Here is a 24,686-nt window from a genome sequence, read left to right on the forward strand (position 1 = left end):
CGAGATGAAAAAAACTGAGCCCACGAATCCGGCCGAAATCCCAAATCACTTCGGCTTTCAGTAGCCGAAAGATGTACCTACATGTGGGCAACACAAGTACTTGCATGACGTAACTCGAAACCTCTTCGACAAAAACAATTAGAAATCATCTTCAATGTTGAATGTACGTCATCGGCGGAGGAAATGCTACTTAACTTTTTGCCCGCTTTTAATTGTTCGGGCCTGAAATGTGGCCTTAATGAACTGGAATCAGGAAGAGACTTGTCACGCATCTGCAAAGGCAGCTTTTTGCATTTTCCCAGTGCAGACAAATGCACATCGCACAGTTGAACACCGATTTTCCAGTTTCGCACTCAATCGATACGAATTGAGGCCCATATAGAGCGGATTGTGCACGCCCGACCAATCAATTGATTAGAACGGCTCAAAGCAAAGCAGGCTCTGCGGCTACAATAAAAATGCCGGATATTACATGTTTATCGGTTGATCCAATATTGACAAAAGGCGGTCAATTTTATACTCGATGCGACAATATTGACGCAGTTCCATTCGATTGGTCGGTAATTTCGATATCAAATAGAGAGCAAACAACGGCCTCCATGTTCCCCGTTGCCCGGGCACGTTTCGATTCCAGTCGGGCCGTCCTGCATCAGGCCCTGTTGCGCAAACTACACAATGGGCCCATAAACCAATAAAAGACTTAGCCGCGTTTTCCTAGTATTTAAAACAAACGCCGATATCAGCACATGTTTTACGGCCCAGGTTTCGATTTTGAGGCCGCTTAATGCCAGTTGTAAATCTTAGTTTACTGCTGCCCTATTCGGATTAAGACGAGGCAATTAAGCAACTTGCCAGCTTTTGCTGCCAAAGTTTCCATAACGCTTATCTGTCGTTTTGCATGTTTTACACCCAGAACAAACACGCAGCATTTTCAAATCAAGATAGTTTGCTCGGTTTCGGGCCGATTTTGACGATTCAAAAACCAGGTTGTAGAGAATTTTGCCAAACCCCCCCGCTATAGTCGGATTATAAGGAGAAAAGCGCACAACAAAACTCTGCAGGAAAAGGCGCATGAATTTGGATATTCATCAAGAGGGCTTTTCGGACCAGAAAACCCCACGGAAGATCACTATTAACTTGAAACTGCTGTTTTCAAAGTTGCTTTGAACCCACCAGACATTTTCCAAAATTTCCAAAATCACACGAGTTACCAGGCAAAGTGCGCCGTTGGAAGTGCGGCAACAGCTCAGAAATCCCCAACCCTCCGTTGCCAGCTCGTTTGCAGGAAAACGCGTGCAAGTTTCAAAGTATATCAAGAGAGCTTTTTTCCTCAAAAACCCCCATATAATCACACAGAGCTGCCCCCGATCTGAAATGTTGCCTCCATATCGCGTCAAAGCTAAATAACTCTAACTAAACACCACTCAAATGGGCCCGTTTTACAAGAAAAAGTGCCACCAAAAGCAAAAAACTGGTAACTGATACTTTCACCATATGTTTGCTTGGTGGTCGATTAATAAAGCGTAACAGATACTTTCAGATTTTTTTCCTTTCTCCCACATCTGGGCCGTGGAAGATTTATCCGCACTATTAAACGCTCGACTTTCGAAAAAAAACTACAATTTATTGAGTAAATCACTGAAAACAAATGGCAGCAGACATAATCGATCACAGTGACCGGACCTGCAATCGATAGACCCCACTTTAATCAAATGCAACTTCTTATTTTGGCATTGTTTCAGATTATGAGCGCAGTTCGGCATCGCCGCCCCAGTTTCACACCACCCCCGGCTTTCAGAGCTACTGTCGCTCCCTTTGGGGGGCGACGACGTTGCCGATGCCACGCTACCTTTCCACGCTTGCGCAAGCCGCCACTGAGTCCTCCAAAAACAAGTCGCCAGGTAACTTCATTTATTTCCGGGCCAAAATGACAATGACACAGTGCAGTGTCAATGTCATAGGTCAAATGTCAAATTTTCGCTGTATGTGGATTGTGATTGAAGTCAAAATTGCCCTGTTTTTATCAATAGTCAAACTATGTCTAGCAAAGGGCTTTAAAAGTGAGTTTTTCTATATTTTCAAATTTCAAACTACTCTCAACAAAAGATCCTTACTGATGCGAAGTTCAATTTTTGATCATTTTGTAGAAGAACGCTGCACGTTTAAGGGTGGAAGTTTTTGAACAGTTTACGAAAGTTGGCGATTTCTGGCAACTGTTTATAAAACACCGTGCAAACCTGGTTGTTCTCAACTGCTCTATATGCCACTTTTCATATTGCGGGCACCAAAGAACCATAAGAGCTAAAGTTTTGGATTTTACGTCCATGTGTAGAGAAAATCGTGTGGTATAAGACAGGAAGCTTGGAAGTTGACTGGAGAGGTTGGGGCATTTTTGACAATTTTTCAAAGGAGCCTCATAGATATTGATGTTTTGAGCGGTTTAGAAGACGAATTTTGAAATTTCTTTTCCTAGGAGAAGAGATGAAAACTTAAACCTTAAACCGGTGCGTAGAGAAATTATTTGTGTCCACGTGCTGAAATTTTCAAATTGAATGGATGATTGTGTCCTTTTTGGCAATTTTTCAAAGTTGCCTGATGGAAATGTGTTTTTTCAACGGTTTTGGACGCCAATTTTCAATTCGCCTTTGCAAAAGCGTTTTAAGAGCTACCTGTTTAAGTTTTTCATCGGGTGTATAGAGAAAAGGATGGTGATTATGACTGGAAAATTTCAAAATAATGCAAAATCATGGAAAATTTTTACAATTTTTAAACCGAGCTTTACATATGTGCGCCTACAACGGTTTCGAAGGCCACTTTTCCATTGCTGTTCGGATTATGCAAAGCCTGAACGTTTTAGTTGTCTTCATTGTGGAGGGAAAAGGTTAGTGTTTATGCACAAAAAATTTCAAATTTATCGGAAATTTTGGGAATTTTGGATGATTTTTCAAAACGAGTTTTAAACAGGTGCGGCTTCAGGGTTTTTTCCACGTTGCCTTCGGTGTGTTTTGGCGGTTTTGTAGGTCATTTTTCACATTTACGTAACAAACAGGGTTGAAAAGCTGAAAGTTTTTGGCTTCAGACCACAGCGTATAGGAGTTGTTCGTGTGCAGAACTGTAAACTTGCAAATTCATCCAAAAGTTCGAATTTGTAGCGATTTATCAAAGACGCCATATAAGAATGGGTGTCTTTGACGGTTTTGGAGGGCATATTTCAAATGTACTTTACAAGTGCACTTTTATAGCTGAAAGTCAATTTTAGACCAGCTTCGTAAGCCAACTCTTCGTCCGCAAAAGACAAAATTTGCAAATTGGTGGAAAAGTGAGGAAATTTGTGGCGATTCTTTAAAGACGGCTCATAAGAATGCGTGTTCAACGGTTTTGGAGACAACTTTTCAAAGTTATTTTACAAACGCGTTTGAACAGTTTGGAAGTTTTAGTTTTCAGCCGCTGTGTAGATCAGTATTTGGGATGCAAAACCAGTAATTTGTGGATTGATACAATTAAATTTAAATTTATGGCGATTTTTCAAAGAAATAGTTTAAGGATGTGCGACTTCAACGGTTTTCGGAGGGCATTTTTCAACTTTATTTTGCAAAAGAGCTTGTAGAGTTTGAAGTTTTAGTTTCAGGCCTCTGAATACTGCAGTAATTACAAATACTTCTTCTCCTGGTTTTTGGGGAATTTTTATATGCACTCAAGTGCTTGCTTCAATTAGTTGCTTTGAAAACTGATTTTCAAGAAATAATTTCTCACAAACTAGCCTAGATGGAAAAGTGCATAAAACTCTTCTGAAAAACCCAAAACGTTTGAAAAACCCAAAAAAAAAGGTGCTTTGCACGCCACTGAAAAGGGAAAACTTTCGTGTAATCCTACGAAAAACGTATTTGCAATAAATTTAATTTTCGTTTTTTTACAAATTTCTAAACACTCCATCTCCACAAAAATTCAGGTTACCAACTGACTATCCCAAGTAAGCACCTGAGAGTGTCGAAATAAAAAAAAAAACATTAAAACAACTGGATTTCCACGATCGTTTTGGCATAATTAGAAGAAAGTTTGCTGTTTTCCGTGGCATAAAAAGCATCTTTCTGTCGCGGTTGGATTTTCAGATATCATTTTTTGAAAATCAGGTTTCAAAGCGACTCTGTTAAGCTGAACCCTAAGTGTATAGAAATGCGTCAAAAATCGGGAAAATAGTAATTGCCATGCATTTTTTTACATTTTTAGTGCACTGCTTGCTCTTTTTAACACTGTGCAAAGAACTGTCCTATCGGCACTGGCTTTTGAGTAATTCATTTTTAAACATCAAGGTCCACAAAGTGACTATTTGATCTAAACAACTGAGTGTGTGGAAATTTGGAAAAACCTTAAAAAACCTTAAGCTAAAGCCAACAACGCCAACAACGCCAGAATTAGGGAGAATTTCGGCTTTCCAGTGGCGTACTAGGCGCTTTCCGGCCTCAACTGGGTTGTGATCAATTAATTTTTGAAATTCAGGTTGGAACGTGACTATGTCAAGCAAGTGAAGCAAGCACCCGTGTGTATAGAAAAATCGCCAGAAACTTACCCGTAGAAGCAATTGTAACCCCAAAATGACCACTTATGGCCCAAAATACACTCTTTTAAGTGGTGAACCCAGATTCCACATAAACACCCCGGTTTTAGAGAAAGAAATATTCAAAATCGATGTTATTCGCAAAAGACTTTGCAGCTCATTTGAAAAAAATCGTAAAAAATCTGAAAAAATGCTACTGCGGCGCGATTTTTGACAATAACAACAAACAAATCGCTCTTTCCAGTGGCGTACGGATCGCTTCTGTAGTTGGGCTGAGTGGCGAGCAATGAATTTTTGAAACTCCCTTTGCAAAGCGCGGTTAAATCAACCACACGCACCGGTGTTGCAAAAATTTGCCGGCCAACAGCAGGAGCAGCGATTGTAACGAAAATTGCAGAACCGATAAAAAAAAGTGTGCCCAATTGAGTGGGGGAACAAGCATCTTTCTAGCTGAGTTGTTTTTGGAAAAATGTTATCAACACTCAGGTTGCAATTAGGAAACATATGGGAAATCGGTTGTGTGAAGATTATTCAAAAATCAGTGAAGCCGGCAAAAAAATGATTGAAATTTAAACGGAAAACAGAAAAAGTGCGCCTTTTCCAGTGGTGGCGTAGGGTGGCTTCAAGATGATCCAGTTTTCGCAAAATTGATATTTGAAGTTCAGGTTGCAAAGCGACTTTACATGTCGCGTTCTTCGACTGCAAAACTTCAAATTTGCCAATTGATCGAAAAGTGAGGGCAAATAGCGATGACTGATGAGAAGGCGTGTTTGCAACTGTTTAGAAGGCAACTTTTTAAATTGCTGTTGCGAAACCATTGGAAAGGTTGGAAATTTGAATTTTATGCGCTCGTGTAAAGGACCGAGGATTGTGTAACACAGAAAATTGGAGAGTTAATTTTGGCGATTTTTAAAAACTTCCATACCCATTGATTATAGGCGGATTTCGATTGGGTCAATTTAGGTCCCTTCGGGGTACAGATGAGTAGATTTTGAAACGCAGAAACCGCCGGAATTTTTAAAATTAGAACCGTAAACTTGCAAATTTATCTACACAAGTGCGAATTTATAGCGATTTTTCAAAGACGCCATATGAGAATGTGTGCTTTTGGCGGTTTTGGAGGGCATATTTCAAATTCACTTTACAAGTGCACTTCAACAGCTGAAAGTCAATTTTAGACCAGCTTCGTAAGCCAACTAACTCTTCGTCCGCAAAAGACAAAACTTGCAAATTGGTGGAAAAGTGAGAAAATTTGTGGCGATTCTTTAAATACGCCTCATAAGAATGCGTGTTCAACGGTTTTGGAGACAACTTTTCAAAGTTATTTTACAAACGCGTTTGAACAGGTGGAAGTTTTAGTTTTCAGCCGCTGTGTAGATCAGTATTTGGGCTGCAAAACCAGTAATTTGTGGATGGATACAATGAAATTTAAATTTATGGCAATTTTTCAAAGACATAGTTTAAGGATGTGCGACTTCAACGGTTTTCGGAGGGCATTTTTCAACTTTATTTTGCAAAGGAGCTTGTGGAGTTGAAAGTTTTAGTTTCAAGCCTCTGAATACTGCAGTAATTACAAATACTTCTTCTGCTAGTTTTTTGGGAATTTTTATATGCACTCAAGTGCTTGGTTCAATTAGTTGCTTTGAAAACTGATTTTCAAGAAATAATTTCTCACAAACTAGCATAGAGGGAAAAGTGCATAAAACTCTTCTGAAAAAACCAAAACGTTTTTGGTATTAGTCCTGGAAAATTGACTGCAACGATCGGTTTTTCTCAATTTTTACGAATTTTTACATTTTCAGGTGTTTACTTGCACTTTGCAACCTCATTTTCAAAAAATAATTTCTCAAAATCCAGGTAATATGGAAAGGTGCTTTGCACGCCACTGAAAAGGGAAAACTTTCGTGTAATCCTACGAAAAATGTATTTGCAATAAATTAAATTTTCGTGTTTTTATAAATTTCTAAACATGGAGTGTTTAGGCCAACAGCAGGAGCAGCGATTGTAACGAAAATTGCAGAACCGATAAAAAAAAGTGTGCCCAATTGAGTGGGGGAGCAAGCATTTATCTAGCTGAGTTGTTTTTGGAAAAAAGTTATCAACACTCATGTTGCAGTTAGGAAACATATGGGAAATCGGCTGTGTGAAGATTATTCAAAAATCAGTGAAGCCGGCAAAAAAATGATTGAAATTTAAACGGAAAACAGAAAAAAGTGCGCTTTTTCCAGTGGTGGCGTAGGGTGGCTTCAAGATGATCCAGTTTTGGCAAAATTGATATTTTTTGAAGTTCAGGTTGCAAAGCGACTTTACATGTTGTCGCGTTCTTCATCTGCAACTGAAAATTAGTGAGTGAATTGAGTGGCTATTTCTTATAGAGACGACTGCTGAGAATGTGTGTTTGCAACTGTTTTGAAGTGGCGAAACCACTGGAAAGGTTGGAATTTTGAATTTTACGCGCTCGTGTAGAGGATTGTGTAACACAGAAAATTGAGTTAATTTTGGCAATTTGTAAAAACTTCTATACCCATTGATTTTAGGCGAATTTCGATTGAGTCAATTTAGGTCCCTTCGGGGTACAGATGAGTAGATTTTGAAGCGCAGAAACCGCCGGAAATTTAAAAATTCCGGCTCAAACCCAAACATCAAAAGATCGACACGCGCCTCAAAACGGTAAAAACCGCCCGATTATGATGCACCCTTTGAACCCCACTGGCCAACTAATCCGTCGTCAATCCCTTTCGACTCCGGTGCGCCAAATGGGCCTCATTATCTCGTTAAGCACAATGAGGATATTGAACGGGATCGAGGATCTTCCGCCTCTAATTCGAAGTCTAATCCGAAAATTGCGCCATTTACGCAGGCCTCAATTTGCATAGCGAATAACGGATAATGCAAATCTTAAAATTGGACCAGTAGCAGGCGGCAGGGTGCGATCCACAAACGGGGGGGAGAGTTTGAAGGGTGGAGGAGGCAAATCGGGGAAAAAGTCAGGACAAGCAGGCCGATGTTGTTGACTTAATAGCTGGGCGCCGATGCCAATCAGACACGCCACCACAGGTTGTGCAAACAGGAATGACCCCTCGCTTATGACACGGAAATGTAAAGTTGATAAAAACGGCCCCATAAATCATGCACCCGGCACTAATCAGCCCACTAGACTGCCCACCCGCTCTTATCAAGCAAACTTCACTTGTCAATTGTCAATTGCTTCGCTGCTTTTCGGCTTTGCGCAAGGCTTGCTGGTTGGATGTATGACCTTTCCACTGGCACGTATTTGCTGATGACGTGGAATTTTCAGGAATTTCATCAAGTGACTTTTCATCAGTCATCAATAATGTTTCCAGTGTTAACTTATGAGCCAAGTCACATTGGCTGTGGAACGTTAATCGCCCGGCTAAACCCCCCTCATTCTTGGCAAACGCAATTAATTACCCCCCTTTTAAATTTGTCATCGTTTATCTGTTATCGGGCCCGAAAATCAATCAAGTATAAATAAGGATTAGAATGTTGCTCTTTACCCGCCCATATAAACATGAAAAAACCAAACATCCGCGCAATTTGTTGTTGTAAATCAATTTTTATCAAAACCTCTCTGATCACTATAATCTCTGCAATATAAAAAGTGCCTAAGTCCCTTGATCTGGCCCGAATAAAGTTTTATCAATAATTTTTGTTCCAGTAAGTAAGGGATATCGGCTTATCTCCGTTCGTAAATACTTGCCGAATTCGTCGCCTTTATTGCACTCAGGACCGTATTTTGCGCAATTTCAGCCCCATCCAAACTAATCACTTACCCCGTAGTTACCCCCAAACTGTTAAACATCCGAAAAATTATTCTTCGTTCGGCCCTGGGGCATGCGGACTTCAGAAACGGGCAGAAGTAATTTTGGGTTAGTTCTGAGCCAAACAGGCCTAACGCATTGAGTTTCATCTGATCCAGGCCGGAAAACGCGACAAATGCTCATAATTTTGGACAGTTCAGCGATCCGTACGCCACTGGAAAGAGCTAGTTATTCGTTGTTATTGACAAAAGTCTTGAAATGGCATTTTTTGCTGATTTTTTTCACTTAGCTGCAAACATCGCTAGTGCGAACTGGATTTTGAGTTTTAATTTCTCGAAAACCGGGCTGTGTGTGTAGAATCGGGGTTCACCACTAAAATGAGTATAATTTGGGCTTCAAGTCGCCACTTTCGGTTTACAATTGGTTCTGCTGATTGCTGATGTTTTTGGCGCATTTTTTATGCCCACAGGTGCTTGCTTTGCTTGGTCGCTGTGAAAACTGATTTTCAAAAATCAATTTCTCACAATTTAGCCCAAATGCAAAACCCGTTGCGACTCCCATGGAAACTCCAAAGTTTCCGTTATTATTACTGAAAAGCTCACTGCTGTGGCTCTTTTTTTGGCAAAATAACGAATTTTTTCACACCAAGGTGCGAATCAAATCGCTTGAAAACTGTATTTCTAATAGTCATTGTGGAAAAAATCGGCCCTTTAGAAAATTTCGTGTAACGCCCCTGAAAAGGCACAACCTTTCCTTATTACAGCCTAAAATGTTACTGCAATTGCGGGTTTTCCTGATTTTTTCCGAATTTTTACACTTTAAAGTTTACTTGACATAGTGACTTTCCAACCTGATTTTCAAAAAGTAATTTGCCACAACCCAGTTGAGGTCGAAAGGCGCCTTGTACGCCACTGGAAACAAAACTATCCTTAATTCTGCCAGAATCAAAGCGTCGTTGCGTTGGCTTTTATTTTAATGCTTTCACAAATGTCTACAAACTCAGGCGTTTACTTGAAATACTCACTTTTCTCCTGGATGTTTAAAAATTAATTTCTCAAAATCCTGTGCGGATAAAACAGTTCCTTGTGCTTTATTAAAAAGAGCAAGCGTTTGTCTAAAAAGGCCGAAAAACTCATTGCAATCACTGTTTTCGCTGATTTTTGACGAATTTCTAATCGTCTTACTCACGTTGCAGCTTAACATAGTCGGTCACCAACTTGGTTTTCAAAAAATTCTTTCTGCAAATTCCTTTGAGACAGAAAGGTGATTTTTATACCACGGGAAACAGCAGCCTTTTTTAAAATGTTGCCAAGAAGGTCGTTGTAATCGCGTGTGTCTTAATGTTTTTTTTTAAATTTCTACACTTTCAGTTACTTACATGACATAGTCACCTTGCACCCAAATTTTCAAAAATTTCTTTCTCAACGTCTAGCGCAGCCACAAAGGTGCCTAGTACGCCACTGGAAAGAATAAATGTTCTTCTCAAAACTTTGAGAATATTACCGTAACGACTTTTGTTAAAGTTTTTTACAAATTTTTACACATCAAGTGCGCACTTAGACCCCACTTTGCAATGTGATTTTGAAAAATTAATTCCTCATAATCCAGTAGGGATAAAACGGCGCTTGGAACGATACTAGGAAAAGGAAAGTTTTCTCTAACCATACCGGAAAAATCGCTGCAGTGGATTTTTTTTATTTTTTTATAAATTTCTACCCACTAAGGTGTTTACTACAAACAATAATCACTAATTTTGAAAAATGAGTCTGTCAACATCTAGCACAGAGAGAAAAATGGCTTCCACGCCACTGGAAACAACGAATATTTTTCTCAAAATTTCAAAAACCGTGCAAAACTAGCTTTTATTTCTAGTTTTTGTTTAAAGTTTCTACCCATTCAGGCTTTTACTTGACATCGTCGTGCACCTTGATGTATAAAAATTAATGCATCAAAATCCAGAGTGGACAGAAAAGTGCTCTTTGCGCTACTGAAAAGAGGAAGATTTTGTGTAAAATCGCCAAAAAAATTCAATGCAATTACTATTTTAGCTGATTTTTCACGCATTTCTGCACACTTGACTCGCCCTGACCAAGTCACCCACTTTGTACCCTGATTTTCMAAAATTKATTTTTMAAAATTTAGCTCCGTTAGAAAAGTGTCTTGGAGGCCACTGGCAAGAACAGTCCTTCGGCCTAAAAATGCCGAAAATATCGTTTCAATAGCGTTTATTTGAAGTTTTTTTATTTAAAATTCTTCCACATTCAGGTGTTAACTTGGCACAGTCACTTTGCCCGTTGATGTTCAAAAATTAATTTCTGCAAATACAGCCCGACCAGAAAAGTGCTTCTTACGCTACTGAAAATGCAATGCAATTATTATTTTAGCTGATTTTTCACGAATTTCTACACACTTGACCAACACAAAGTGACAAAGTCACTTTGCGCCTTAATTTTAAAAAGTGAATTCCTCAAAAATCAAGCCCAGAGAGAAAAGTGCTGCTTACGCCACTGGAAAGATCAACTTTTGGTCTATTAATCAGCAAAATTTTACGGCCGGGACTAATTCTGGTGATTTTCGGACTATTTCCAAACGAAACCGCCACTCTGCCAACGGCGGATCTTCCGCAAAATCACCAAAAATCCAGCAAGGTCTTAAACAGTATTCAACCGGCTGCCCACGCAGCCAATCAAAGCGCACTAATGGCCGCTGACAAGTGACAGACGACAAGTGACAACTGAAAGTGTCGAAGCGTGTGACCGTACAGGCCAACTACCTGTGTTGGTTTGAAAAAAATCGTTATAAAAGCGAGCAGCTGTGAAAATGGTGGTATATGGTGAATGTGTGCGGTGGGATTAGAGGTGCAGACATTCTCCGATAGCGGAACGATAAAAGCGACCATGCCGATAAAGCAGCGATTTCAGATATCGATGGCAGTTTGATCGATGAGTCCCCATCACGGATTGTAAATCACTTTTAATCTAACACAAATTATTGTGCTGCCCGAGATCAAACAACCAAACAAAATCAATTAGCTGATAAAGAGCGCTACGTCAACTTATGTGCTGTTTACCTGCGACTTCTTGGTCGCGATCGCGTCTTCACCGCAATCGTCACCCCTTCTCGGGCCGGATGCAGGCAATAAACCGAAAAAAAAACCGCCGAACAGTGTTGCCACTGTGCCCTTGTCAATGTCACTTGTCAAAAAAACCCCGTTGCAGAAGACAATCCAGAAGGCTTGGCCGGGGAAAAACCTAAATAGAAATACAACAATTAAAGCGAATGAAATCCCCCAGAGGACGGAAACTAATCTTGCCGGTTTTTCCCGGTCATTAGGTCGCAGGCCCCTCCAATAAACAGAAGGACCCCGCTAAATGTGCAACATAAAGGATCGGGGCTGTGTAATGTGTATCGGGGGTGGCTTTGAATTATTCATGGGCGACAGCTGGCTCGAGACGACTTCTCTTATTTTAACACTTGCTCTATTATTTGCTCTTTTTGCCGCAATAATTGGGCATTGAGCAGGAGGAGGGAGCAACGCTCGCGCGGCACCAACAGCGACCCAAAACGGTGCAGACCGGCCGGAGCCACATCGGCAAACAAATCAAGTATTCCACAGTTGTTTTACTTGGTATGTCGTGTGGCAAATTGCTGATCAAAAATTCCCCAATGGAAACAAACAGTCGTAATGACCAAACAAAGACAACCAGGCCCCGGATCTTTGGTGAATCGGCCAGAACTCCCCTCAGCGAAATCAATTGAACGCGCCAGTAAGTTGGCAATGGAGTGGGCCAATTAATTGCTTGGATCATCTCTCAAGCTTAATCAATTAATTTCTAGGGGTCGTTTGCCTTGTTGCGCGTTTTTCACGAGAATGGAGAAACGGGTCAGCGTTTGGCAACCACGCGTTTTCAAATTTCGCTTCTAGTTGGCAACTAAAACCGTTGGGATATGCGCAACATGCCATTTAAATTATTTGAAGTTGCAAAAGAGAGATCATCAGTTTTGTTAATTTGCCCTGAGAAAAATTGCACAAATTATTTTCACCACCATCGCCCAAATCTTGTGTGAGTTCCTCACTTTTTTGGCAGGTTTGCCACCAAAAAACACACCCAGCGTTAAACGGTGTGTTTTTTGGTGTCAAACCTGCCAAAAAAGTGAGAAACTCACACAAGATTTGGGCGATGGTGGTGAAAATAATTTGTGCAATTTTGCTTAGGGATTTTTGGTGCCCGCAATTGGCACACAAACATCAAATTTCCGTCTCGCTCGGTGGGCACGTAACAGAAACAGAAAACGACCACTATTGTGTCACTGTCAAAACCTTTAGGGGCAAACCGGTTTGACAGTGACAGTCCAGCATAGACAAGTCTAACCTAAATATAGCGCCAAGTTTCCAAAAATAGCTGTCATTCTAAAGATAGAAGCGTGAACCATTTCCGAGGCGCGCCCCACCCTCCTCCGCAAACTCATAAACGAATTAAGCAAATATAATCAATCAAAATGGAATAATTGAAAATTGATAAGTAAATAAAGGCAACACCGACTAGGCAGCGTTCATTAATCACTTTTATGGCAAATGAAAATATTAGAGCTTTCTCGGCTAATAATGAAGTGTTTGATTGTAATTACCCGGTGTGCGCGCTATATAAGGTCGTAAATTAGGCCCTGTTTGACTTGGGGGGCAGGTGGGGGCCAATTAATCGATCCCCAAATTCTCCCCTCAAATCAATACATGAGTGCAAAGTGGTAAAAACAACAAACGGTGAGTCGGGTTTGTTTAATTGAAATTTGCAATGTTGACTAATCTAGGGCTTTGGCATCCGCGCTCTGTCACTTTTGAAATGTCAATGTCAAGTTTGGATAGTTCCCAAGTGAGGCAAACTCGAAAATGGTTTCCAAATATCAAGGGGCGCATGTTTTAGAACCGATCTCGTTCGGCGTCAATCGGCTGGTGTCGAAGTCCGACGACGAGGAGGAGCCGACCAATAACAACAACAACAACAACTCGCAGTACAGAGAAGAGGGGGTGAGCTACTTTAGCGGGGACGAACGAACTTCCCCGAGGAACGACAGCACGTGGGGACAGTCGCCCAGTCGGCCCTCTAGCGGCACCAGCCCGGAACTTGAAGTGGACTCGCCTGCGCATTCCAGAACCAATTCCCCTTCCCTTAGGTAAGCGTTTGGAGATTTTGCGTATGAGGAGTCCAGGAAAGTCAAGTTCCATTGACGTTTCCATAACATTTCTTAGTCAAACGAGTTGACATTAATCAACTGAGCGATATATAGTTGCGCTATTGAGTTGTGAGTTAACGACTTATAACTCATGGGTTAATGAGTTATCAGTCATTTATTAAAGCTTTACGAGACCCGAAACTGGAATTTTCCCATTTAAACAAAGGTCATCCACATTTTTTGAGTAACGTTTTGCTACTTTGTTCACGCAACCAAGAAAATGTCATCTAGAATTTCCCAGCAACAGAACTGAGTGCAAAGAAAGTGGACAATTTTTTTACATAAAATATTCAGTTTCTGAGTTCTTTGCAGCAAAATGTTAGAAAAAGCGCGATTTTTCTGTTTAGAGACAGTATTGTTTAGAAATGCCAAAAAGTCATCAACTCCTTGCCAGCCACGGAACTGAGTTACTGCGCCAACTCCTAAAAATTCCCTGTTTACACAGTCATAATTTCCGTGTTTTCCTGTACTTTTCATATGCAATAGATGGCGCCAGAGTGTCCCATCTCACTTGGGCCACTGTTTCAACTCATTGCTGGTTGCAGGGACTCGCCACGGCCCTCCTCAGTGACCGACTTGCAAAAAGAGGACTCGCCCAGCAGCAAAAAGAGCGAGTCCTTCTCAGTAAGCGCCTTGCTGCGCCCGGACAACCCGAAAAAGCACTCCAAATCCACGCCCTGCTACCAGGAGACCATCTCAGTGACTCGTTCCTACCTCTACCCGCCGTTCGTTGACTTCATGAAGGATGCGCAGTCGTTGCAGCGCGGTGCGCAGGAGTACAGCCCCTCCTTCCTGCCGCGCGGCTTTGTGCATCCCTCCTTCTTCCCGCCCAGCCTCTACCAGCCGAAGGAGGGCGAGGAGCGCAGCTTCCTGCCCACCCCCACCTCTCTGTACTTTAGCGCAGTGGCGGCGGCGATGGCCAGTGGCGGACAGTCGGCCTCCCAGTACCCCCCCACGCCATCTGCCGAAGATCTCTATCGGCTGAAGCACCACTTTATGAACAACCCGAATGGGATCCACCCGCACCACCATCATCTGCTGATGCGGCCTGGGATGATGCCCATTGGTTAGTAGGCCGCCGGCGCGTACAGGGCGGCCCAAATAAGTTTCTGTTTGCTGCAGGGGACGTTTACTCCTGCATTAAGTGCGAGAAGATGTTCTCCACGCCCCATGGGCTGGAGGTGCATGCACGCCGGTCGCATAATGGGAAGCGGCCCTTTGCTTGCGAGCTTTGCAACAAGACTTTCGGACATGAGATCAGCTTGAGCCAACACAGGTGAGTCCCGGCCAGGTCCACAGCCAACGTTATTGGGCTCATCAACCAATCGGTTTAATGGGAGCCTACAACTCAGCTTCCCTTCTAGAGCTGTTCACAATGTCGAGAAAATCTTCGAGTGCAAGCAATGCGGCAAAACCTTCAAGCGATCCTCGACTCTATCGACGCACTTGCTCATCCACTCGGACACGCGGCCTTACCCGTGCCAGTACTGCGGTAAGCGCTTCCATCAGAAGTCGGACATGAAGAAGCACACGTACATCCATACGGGTGAGTGCAATTTCCTTAAAATCAGCTACACTGCTGGCAACAGCGCCGCTAACCCTTGCTCAGCGCCTTGACGGGTCTAATTAATTGCCGGGGCGGCTTACCAGTGAATTATTTACTAATTAGACAACAAGAAGGCCATAATTTCCCAAAGTCCCCCCCAGTTGCTGACTGGGAACTTTGGCCCAGCGCTCAGGTGCTGAGGAATGTGGCTGGGATGTTTTGCGAACGCTCTGTATGCTCGATGTAATCGAGAACGGGCGTCTGTTCGATACGGGGGCTTGTCTAATTGAATTAGGGCTGCAACAGCCCTCACTGCCGTTATCAGGGCATATGTTGGCGAATAAACGGGGATTATTGTTCTTGCTCGGTCCCCCCTATAATGGTCGCTGAGGGTTTCCGGCCTGGTTGGCAGCCGCTTTCGCCTTTGCCAGCTATTGAAACTTTGAGTTGTACAAAAACCCGTTGCTCTATAGAGTTGGGAGTTGCGTCACTGGATAGAGGCGGTTTTCCTCTTTCAGTGGGGGTTTTTTGGTGTTTACAGCTGCACCGGCTGGATTTTGACACCGAATTGAAATCCGGGTGTTTGCATCATTGTGTCCGGTGCGAGCTTAAAAATTAATTTCTCTAGACGCGACGGAGACAGAGTTAGGAGGCTCACCTCACTGGATAGATGATAGTTTCCGCTCTAAGTGGACGTTTTTTCGAGGTTCCCAGTTAATTGGCTGATTTTTTATTATAACTTAAAATCAAGATGTTTGACAAAACTCGCATGAAATTTAAAAAATTAATTTGTCAAAAATCGGGGCAAGTGAAACTTTGCCAGTCAATCCACTGGATTGAGGATATTTTGCTGTATAACCTGCAAATTTTGCACCTTGAATGTTTATTTGGCTGATTTTTGCAGCTTACTTGAAATCAGGGTGTTCGCAAAAATGCCCTCGTTCAGTTAATGTTCAAGTATAAAACTAAATTCCTCAAAAAGCACGTGAGTCGGAGTTTTTTTTCACTTACACCACTGGATAAAGAAACTTTCAGTCTATAACAGGGAATATTTACGCTTGCGACACAAATTTTCTCGATTTTTTGCGCTCCTTTGAAATCCATCAAGTAATTTGCAGAAACACTGCTTGTGGGCAAACGCAATATGAAAATTCCATTTCTCCATAACTGAGGCAGCCATAAATTTTCACGTTCCATCACTTGATGGCGACGATTTCGTACTAAATGCGAAACTTTTTTCAAATTTGTAACTGTTTTGGCTGATTTTTGGCGTTAATTTGACCGGAAAGTGTTTGCAAAACGGCTCTTTGCGCGTTAAGGCAAGTTTGAAAGTGAGTTCCTGCGATACCAGCCCACAGAAAATTCCGCACTTTAAACCATCAGATTGAGGGGAATTGGATCGATAAAGGTGGGATTTTGCTCTATTTGTAGGAGCCTTCGAATTTTCACAACAGTATCGGCGTTTTTTTACAAAAATTGAAATCAGGCTGTTTGAATGCATAGTCATAGTTCGGTGCGAGCTTAAAAATTAATTTCTCTAAAAGGGACCGAGGCAGAGTTTGGAGCCTCACCTCATTGGGTAGATGATATTTTCCGCGCTAAGCGGAAATTTTCGCGGCTTTCCCAGTTAATTTGTTTATTTTTGAATATAACTTAAAACCAAGATGTTTGAAAAAACTCGCATGAAATTTAAAAAATTGATTTGTCAAAAATCGGGCCATGTGGAATTTTTTCAGTTAATCCACTGGATTGCGCATATTTTTCTGTATAACTAGCAATTTTTGCATTTTGAATGTGTATTGGGCTGATTTTTGACGCTTTCTTGAAGTCAGGGTGTTCGCAAAAATGCCCTCGTTCAGTTAATGTTCAAGTATAAAACTAAATTCCTCAAAAAGCACGTGATGCGGAGTTTTTTCACGTACACCACTGGATAAAGGAACTTTCAGTCTATAACAGGGAATATTTCCGCTTGCGATACTAATTTTCTCGATTTTTTGCGCTCATTTGAAATCCATCAGGTTATTTGCAGAAACACTGCTTGTGGGCAAACGCAATATGAAAATTCCATTTCTCCATAACTGAGGCAGCCATAAGTTTTCACGTTCCATCACTTGATGGCGACGAATTCGGACTAAATGCGGAGAATTTTTCAAATTTGGAACTGATTTGGCGTTAATTTGACATGAAAGTGTTTGCAGAAAGGCTCTTTGCGCGTTAACTTTGGACTTTGGAACTCCACTGAAAAAAATAATTCCTCAAAAAGGGAGCTAAGTAGATTTTTGCCAGTTACGCCACTGGATTACGAAAGTTCTACTTTATACGTCGGAATGTTTCCACTTTCAAAACAGATTTGGTCGATTTTTTATGGTAACTTGAAATAAGTGTTTGCGGAAGCGCTGATTGTGTATTAACGCAATATGACAATCCAATTTTCCAAAAACTGAAGCAGCCATGATCTTCGGGGCTACGCCACTGGGTAGACATGATTTTGCTCTAAACGTGTGAATTTTTTAAATTATGCAACTGATTTGGCTGATTTTTGGAGCTCATTTGAAATGACTCTGCGCGTGTTAAGGGAAATTTCAAAATCAATTCCTGCGAAACCCTGAGAGGTAGAATATTGCCCTGTAAAACTGCAGATAGAGGAGGGTTTCACTCAATAGTGGGAATGTCGTCACTTGAGCAGCTTATTCCACCGATTTTTTGCGCTCCTTTGAAATCAATCAGGTTTTTTCAAAAACGCTGATTATAATGCTTTTTGCTAATGTGTGTTGAAAATTCAATTTTGTCAAAGCGGATACTGTTATAAATATACACGGTACATCACTGGATAGCACCGATTTCGCTCTAAATGTGCAGATTTTTTCAATTTTTCAGTTTATTAGGCTGATTTTTGTCGCTAATTTGAAACCAACGTGTTAGCAAAACGCATTTTTGCCACTCCAGACAGGTTTAAGAATTAATTTTTTTCAAGTGAAGCTAGACAGGACATGGCGCTGTAAACCAGCAGATAAAGGAGATTTTTCTCTATAAATGCGACAGTTCTCAATGTACTATTCTTGCCTGGTGCCGTTATAATGGCCGCATATGTTTCCTGCCTGGATGGTAGAGGTTTTAACATTTGCAGCTACTGAAGCTTTAAAATTGTCCTAAACCCAACAGCGACAGCGTTTTACTCGTAGGTTACACTATGAGATAGAGGAGGATTTGGTCTATTGGTCAGCGTCATTGGGAGTTTCCATTTCAACTGTAATGGCTGATTTTTGACACGAATTTTAAATTGGAGTTTTTGCATGCAGAGTCTTTGCTTGCAAAGGCAAGTTCAAAAATTTATTTCTCCAAAAGCGAGCACGGCCAAGTTTGAGGAGTCACGCCAGTGGACGCACCGTGTTTCCTTCTATGAGTGAGATTTTTGGCAGTTTTTGTGCGTGATCGGCTGATTTTTGGCTCCATCCTGAAACCCAGATGTTTGCAAGTAGAAAGACCCATTCGGTGTTGGCGCAATTAACAAAATTAATTTGTCGAACAGAAAACGTGATAGAGTTTTGCAAATGCCTCCACTGAATTGAGAATGGTTTGCTTTATACGTGGCATTTTTTTGCTCAACAGGGTTCATGGCTGAATTTTTAAGTTTAGTTGAAGTAAATATTTTTACTTGTGTGATAACACAATTGTGAAAAATAGCTGTTTAAAAAGCGACCAAAGTAGATTTTTGTGAGTGTTTTTACGCCACTGGATAAAGCTATTTTGAGTCTATGGCTGGGATTATTTTCACTTGTAAAACGTATTTGGTCGAATTTTTGCGCTTAGTTGAAGTCAATCATGTTCTTTCAAAAGCGCTGTTTGTGTATTAAGGCGATTAAAAAATTCAATTTTTCAGGAACGGGGCCAGTTGTACATTTGAACGTTAGTTCATTGGATAGAGGTGATTTCGGGCTAAAAGTGGGTAGTTTATCAACTTTATTACTTATTTGGCTGATTTTTGGTGCCAATCTGAAACCAAAGTGTTTGCAAAACGCCTTTTTTACGGCAAGTTTGCCAATTAATTCTTGCGAATTCCAGCGAAATCGAACATTGCGCTTTAAACAGTCACATAGAGTTGATCTTGCTCTATGAATGTGAATTTTCTGCAACTAATGTGGCCGATTTTTATAGAAAAAACTCCCAAACAGACCAAAAGCAAAGGGTTGAAATTTGCTAAATGTCTCATTAAAACGAACACAAAAAGCCAGTAGTCTTTAGCCCCCATCAGCCCCTATTTGGGTGGCAATTTTTTAAATGGCCCCATCTAATTACCAGAGCCCTAATTATAAGAAACTCCGAGGACGTTAATTGATTTGGTAACAAGAAAAGAATGCCGGGACTCGCGACGGCTAATTTTTATCTGAAACGGAGCCCCCGGACTTATTTATTATTTTGATGGCGGCTACGTGAGGGGATGTTTAAAAAATTCAGTCGCCCGTCACTGCTCAGAAAAAGCTGAGCAAAAAACGAAAATTAGGGCGCCAACAAGCCCGAGTATTAATCGCTATTAGGAGGCGGATAAATTAACAGTTTAACTCTTTGGAGAGGAGAAATGGAATGATGGAATTCATTAAAACTCAGGTAGCGTCTGAAGAAAGATTCGCCGTCAAAATCAAGATGGCACTCGCATTAGGCTAATTGCCACTAAGAGGACGTTCCGCCTGCTAAGGGCCGGGAACAAGATGGGGAAAAAACAACGACGAATCGAGTGACAAAAAAGAAGCGGCGCTACGTGACGCCCGCGACGCGGAAACTAATTAGCGCCGTATAAAAATCCGTCGAGACGGCGAAACAAATGAAAGTGCGCGGCCCTCTTTAATTGACGCAAACGGGAACGAAAAGGAACGCGCCACAGTGACGCTTTTGTTTTCGCAATTATTCACCCAAACGCCCGATATGTAGGATTATTGTTTTTTAATTCTGACAGGGGGCGCGACACAAAGCCACCCTGTAATAGGGGTTGTTTTGCTAAATCCACCCTTCGCCAGCTGTGCGATGTGCACTTGTCGAAGCCACTCAGCCACTTGTGCGGCACGTTCTTGTTTATCTTAAACAGGTCGTGCAAGTGTTTGTGCTCGCTGCTCGGTTGTTTTGCTTGTCTAATTGCTGTTTGGTTATCACACATGTGCGTTGCATGCGCCCTTTGAGAGCAATTCGCCGGTTGAGGATGAATCTGTTGATGAAGATTTTTGGCGCAGTCAAATGGATCAAAAACCCATGAAGGTGTCGTCAGGTTTTGCTGCAAAATTGTCTGCAGGATATCTGATACGTTTTTCTGTACCAGCAGCTACAAAAAATAAGTGTGTGTCATACGCGGTCAAGTTATGAAAGTTTTTGTTTGTTAATGAAAATCAGGGTTTTGGAGCGAGCAATGTTCGATAGTGATTAACATGCCGACTAAATAAAATATACTTTTGAAGAATTTGAGAAATTCTAAGTTCGACCATTTTTGTGGGACTTAAACGGCTCAATGCATTAAAGACACTTTTGAGGGCACGATTTACACGTTCTTCTCTAAAAAACTAAATTATTAGATTTTTACAAACATCAGTAAAAAAGCGCAATTTTTTACGATTATCAATGATCGATAATTTTATGAAATGTAAATGATTTGGGTTCTACCGATTTTTTTGCATTTCTGCATTAATTGAAAGTTTTCTATGTACATACGGCTAATTTCAGTTTTCTACTATTAGCGGTTTGAACAATTTTCAAGCAACAAACTTATAAAATAAGCAAACGTGTGTCATACAGGGCTAAATAATGAACATTGAAATTTGCTAGTCAAAGTCGGGGTTTTGGAGCGGAAAATGCTCGGTTTGAGCTAGAAATAAACTATTGAAGGTCTTTTCAGGTAGTGGATACTTTTATCAGGTGTAAATGGTTTTTTTGCCACTAAATGGATATTTTTGAGATATTTTCCACAAGCTGGAAGTTTTCACTATGTTCACAGAAAATGTTCGCGTTATTGGCTCAGTGGATTAAAATATATGATTTTTAAAGTAAAGCGTACCATAAAAACAAGTGTGCGTCATATGCGGATAAGTTATGCACATAGTAAAATTGGTTGGTAAACTGGAGTTTTGGCTATGACTACGGGCTCTTTTGTTAAGAATCACCATGACACGTAAAATTATAATCAAAAAGTGTGTTAATTTATCTGTGATAAAGAAATAGATAACATTTTTTTAAAATCAAATCATATTCAAATTTCAGATCTGACCATTTTCCACAGAGAAGTAAACGATTTAATGATTTAAACAAAATCACGATTTAAAGCAGCAATGTGCAGCAATGTGCAGCAATGCAATGAGACGCAATTTTTTGTGTTATTCTTAGATTGATAATTTTTTCTAATGTAAACGTTTTTTTGGCACTTAGGTAGGGTCAATGATTTTGAGCTTTTTTGTACAGCAAGGTGGAAGTTTTGTCTATAAATACTGTGAATTTTATTGTTGTATCTTTAGCGGTTTGAAAGATCTGGTGAAAAGAAAATAGGGTCCCAGAAAAATAAACGTGCGTCATACGTGGCTAAGTTATGTAAAAAGAAAAATTGTTGACAAGATTGTTAATGGTTTTGCAACAAGGAAAAAAACATTTTTTTACAGAAAAACCAAGTGTTTTTTATGAGCTGAATAATTTTCAGCTCCTTAATCTGGGCGGTTCGAAAGATATGAATTTTTAAACAGTAGGCATGATACGAAAATCAATGTGTGTCATACGCCGTTAGTTATTAATATTTAGTTGTTATTTTAATACTGCGATTGGTTAATAAATTGCAGTTTTAACGCCGAATTCCCTGAAGTATGTGTAAGCACTTCCATATAAGACAATGAGAGACATATTGGTGCCTTAATTAGTATAGCAAAGGGAGAAACTCAATTCTAAAAATTTTACATTTCTATATTTTTTTCTAATTTTAATTGACTGGCCATTGTGGCGTTTACGTTCACTTTTCAGTGACGAAAGCCGATAGTTTTCGATCAGGTTTGGAAGAAAAACATAATGTGTGTCATACGCAGTTAAATTATGAAAATTGTGAATTTTAAGGCTGTTTTCTGTCCGTAACGTTCTTGTAGTGTTTGGAGTGGAATTTTTGAAAAAATCGAATACCAGCATCCAGGGGTGGCGCGCATGCCCCAACAAGGGCCATCCATACAAACCCAGGCCGGGACCCATAAATTCGAACATTTCGGCCATAAATCGCACGATAAAAAACAAAAGCGGGAAATCAAAAATACAGCACGAGCGATAACGTTTAATAATTGAGCGTTATTGCGTTCGGGAAAGCTTTCAAAAAGATTGAGCGCGCCCCGTAATGGGTTCTATTAAGAGGTCGCGGGCGGCTGGAACGTAAAACAGATGACTGCGGAAGCAACGCCGTAATGGCGGCAGATTTCGCGCCGTGGTTATGTTTTAATAGAATTTACGGTTATTACGGGCTGAAGAGGGTTCGGTGCGAGGCCCCAAAACATCCCCCCCACGTTGCCAAAACTATACCAAAATTACGCGGCACCAGCAAATCGGAGATTGATTGGCTGGGACTTTTGGCACAACCTGACAACGTTGAGGTCTTTAAGATGCACTTTAGCGGATGATGGTCCCGAGGGCAGAGCCGGCAAGAGTTTTATGCGAACCCGGGGAAGGTGACAGGCCCGATTAAAATGAGCTTTCGCCTTTGTTGTCGTGTAACGAGTGATAATTTCGGCGAAGCCTCCGGATTGGAGCTTTTTAGCCAAATTGCCCCCGATCTCTGCCTTTTGCATTATTAAAACCACTGCTTATACAGGGTGATTCATTCATATGGCTCAATAGACCGAGCCTTAATTTTCTAGCTTTGGGGCCTGGGAAGAATGATAAAAATTCATTCTTCTCGGCAGGTGTAAAAGAAAAAAATGGGCCCTGCGAGGTTTCTTTTGCAAATGCTAACATTGCTCTAAAAATTGGAGTTTGCTCAATTGATAATTTTGCAAAACGGGAAATTGAAATTACTGACATCATAAATTTGTAGGCACTTTCACCATCTCATTTTAAGTATCTTGCCGTTGCTGCATTATGTCGCACTTATTAACGCGGTAACCTGATTTTTTTTCAAGTTTCAGGTTTCTACATTTAACGGTTTGAACGATATCAATTTTTGAACATCACACTTGCAGAAAAACCAAAAGTGTGTCATACGCCGTCAAATTATGAAAAATAGGTTTATAATGAAAATCAGTGTTCTGAAGCAGGAAGTGCTCGAAGCGGGCTAGGGATTGACTATATACCCATTTTCCGTATGGTATGAACATTTCGCCCAAAATACCACAAATTTTTGAAAAACTTCAGAAATTTTTCTAGGCGGTTCAAAACACTAAAATTACTATAAAAATGTAAATTTGGGTGCAGAATTTGCTCAATTTAGCTTAATAATCTGCTACATCACAGACATTAACGAAGCAAATGAGTCAATAATTTTGCGAGGGGGGAAAATAAGAAATTTTGAATTCAACCTTTTTTCCCAGAAAGATAAACGATTTATTGATTTGAAAAAAATTGAGGCCCCCTTATATTACAAACACAACGATTGGCACGCGAAAGTTACAGTAAACCAGAAAAATATTGTTTTCTGTACACATCAGTACAGAAGCGCATTATTTTAAATTAATCAATGATCGATATTTTTATGTAATGTAAATGTTTTTTTTGCACTTTCGTTCGGTCAACGTTTTTGAGATTTTTCTAGAAGAGGTTGGAGGGTTTTTCTATGAAGGCAGTAAATTTTATCGTTGTCACTTTAGCGATTTAGGCAAACAAGATATGATTTAAAAAAAAACTGTCCCAGAAAGGGAAATGTGTGTCATATACGGCTAAGTTATCCAAAATGTAAAATTGCTTAGGAAATTGAAGTTTTAGCGTAGAATTTGATCAGTTTAGTGAAGAATGAAGAACAAGTCTAAAATATTGGACACGAAAATGTGTTAATGGTTTTGAAACAGAAAAACTGAAATAATTTCTGTTAAGCATTTTTACATTATTTTCGCTTCTTTTTAAGTATTCCGGCATCATCGGATTTCCCCAAAATTTTTTTGCCAAAAAAGCAGAATTGGAAGAAAGAACTTGGAGTTTTGCTGCAGAATTTTTCGCAATTCATTATAAGAATCTTTTATATAAGTGTCTTGATGGTTTAGAAAAAGGTGAAAACTAAATTACTAATATCTTAAATTTTTAAATAATTTTTCCTCTAATTTTAATTGTCTTGCCATTCTGGGATTTAGGTGCTCTTGGTTGTGGCGGAAGGTGGAAGTTTTTGTTCTACATGAGCCGATTTTCAGCTTTCCACCTTTGGTGGTTTGGATAATATGATTTTTTAAACATCAGAGTTGCAAGAAAAACAAATGTACATAAGTTCTATATTGTTGAGGCGGATTCATTTTTTACAAACTTGTTTTTGGGTATTTCGCCTCAAAAAATTTTGTCTTTAAAAAAGACAGAATTTCCTCACGTCTTTTATTACAGATTGATAAATAGCGCTCCTATTTCGCAATAAGAACGAATTATTTATCAA

The 24,686-nt window shown here is 40.4% G+C and overlaps 1 protein-coding gene across 2 annotated transcripts in view; it reads left to right on the forward strand.

The window, feature by feature from the left end:
- LOC109534785 (zinc finger protein Gfi-1) overlaps positions 1-24,686 on the forward strand; it is a 44,022-nt gene that overhangs the window by 8,055 nt on the left and 11,281 nt on the right. Inside the window, exons 2-6 of one of the 2 annotated variants that reach the window (XM_048662531.1) lie at positions 1,743-1,901; positions 13,260-13,509; positions 14,115-14,635; positions 14,692-14,845; positions 14,934-15,115. In XM_048662531.1, coding sequence (XP_048518488.1) covers positions 1,743-1,901; positions 13,260-13,509; positions 14,115-14,635; positions 14,692-14,845; positions 14,934-15,115 — 1,266 coding nt within the window. The remainder of the gene's footprint in view (positions 1-1,742; positions 1,902-13,259; positions 13,510-14,114; positions 14,636-14,691; positions 14,846-14,933; positions 15,116-24,686) is intronic. The other variant, XM_048662532.1, reaches the window with a different exon arrangement.

Source organism: Dendroctonus ponderosae, unplaced genomic scaffold (genome assembly GCF_020466585.1).
Source record: "Dendroctonus ponderosae isolate FM_Combo_2020 unplaced genomic scaffold, Dpon_F_20191213v2 Dpon_F_20191213_11, whole genome shotgun sequence".
In the NCBI taxonomy this organism is placed as follows: domain Eukaryota; kingdom Metazoa; phylum Arthropoda; class Insecta; order Coleoptera; family Curculionidae; genus Dendroctonus; species Dendroctonus ponderosae.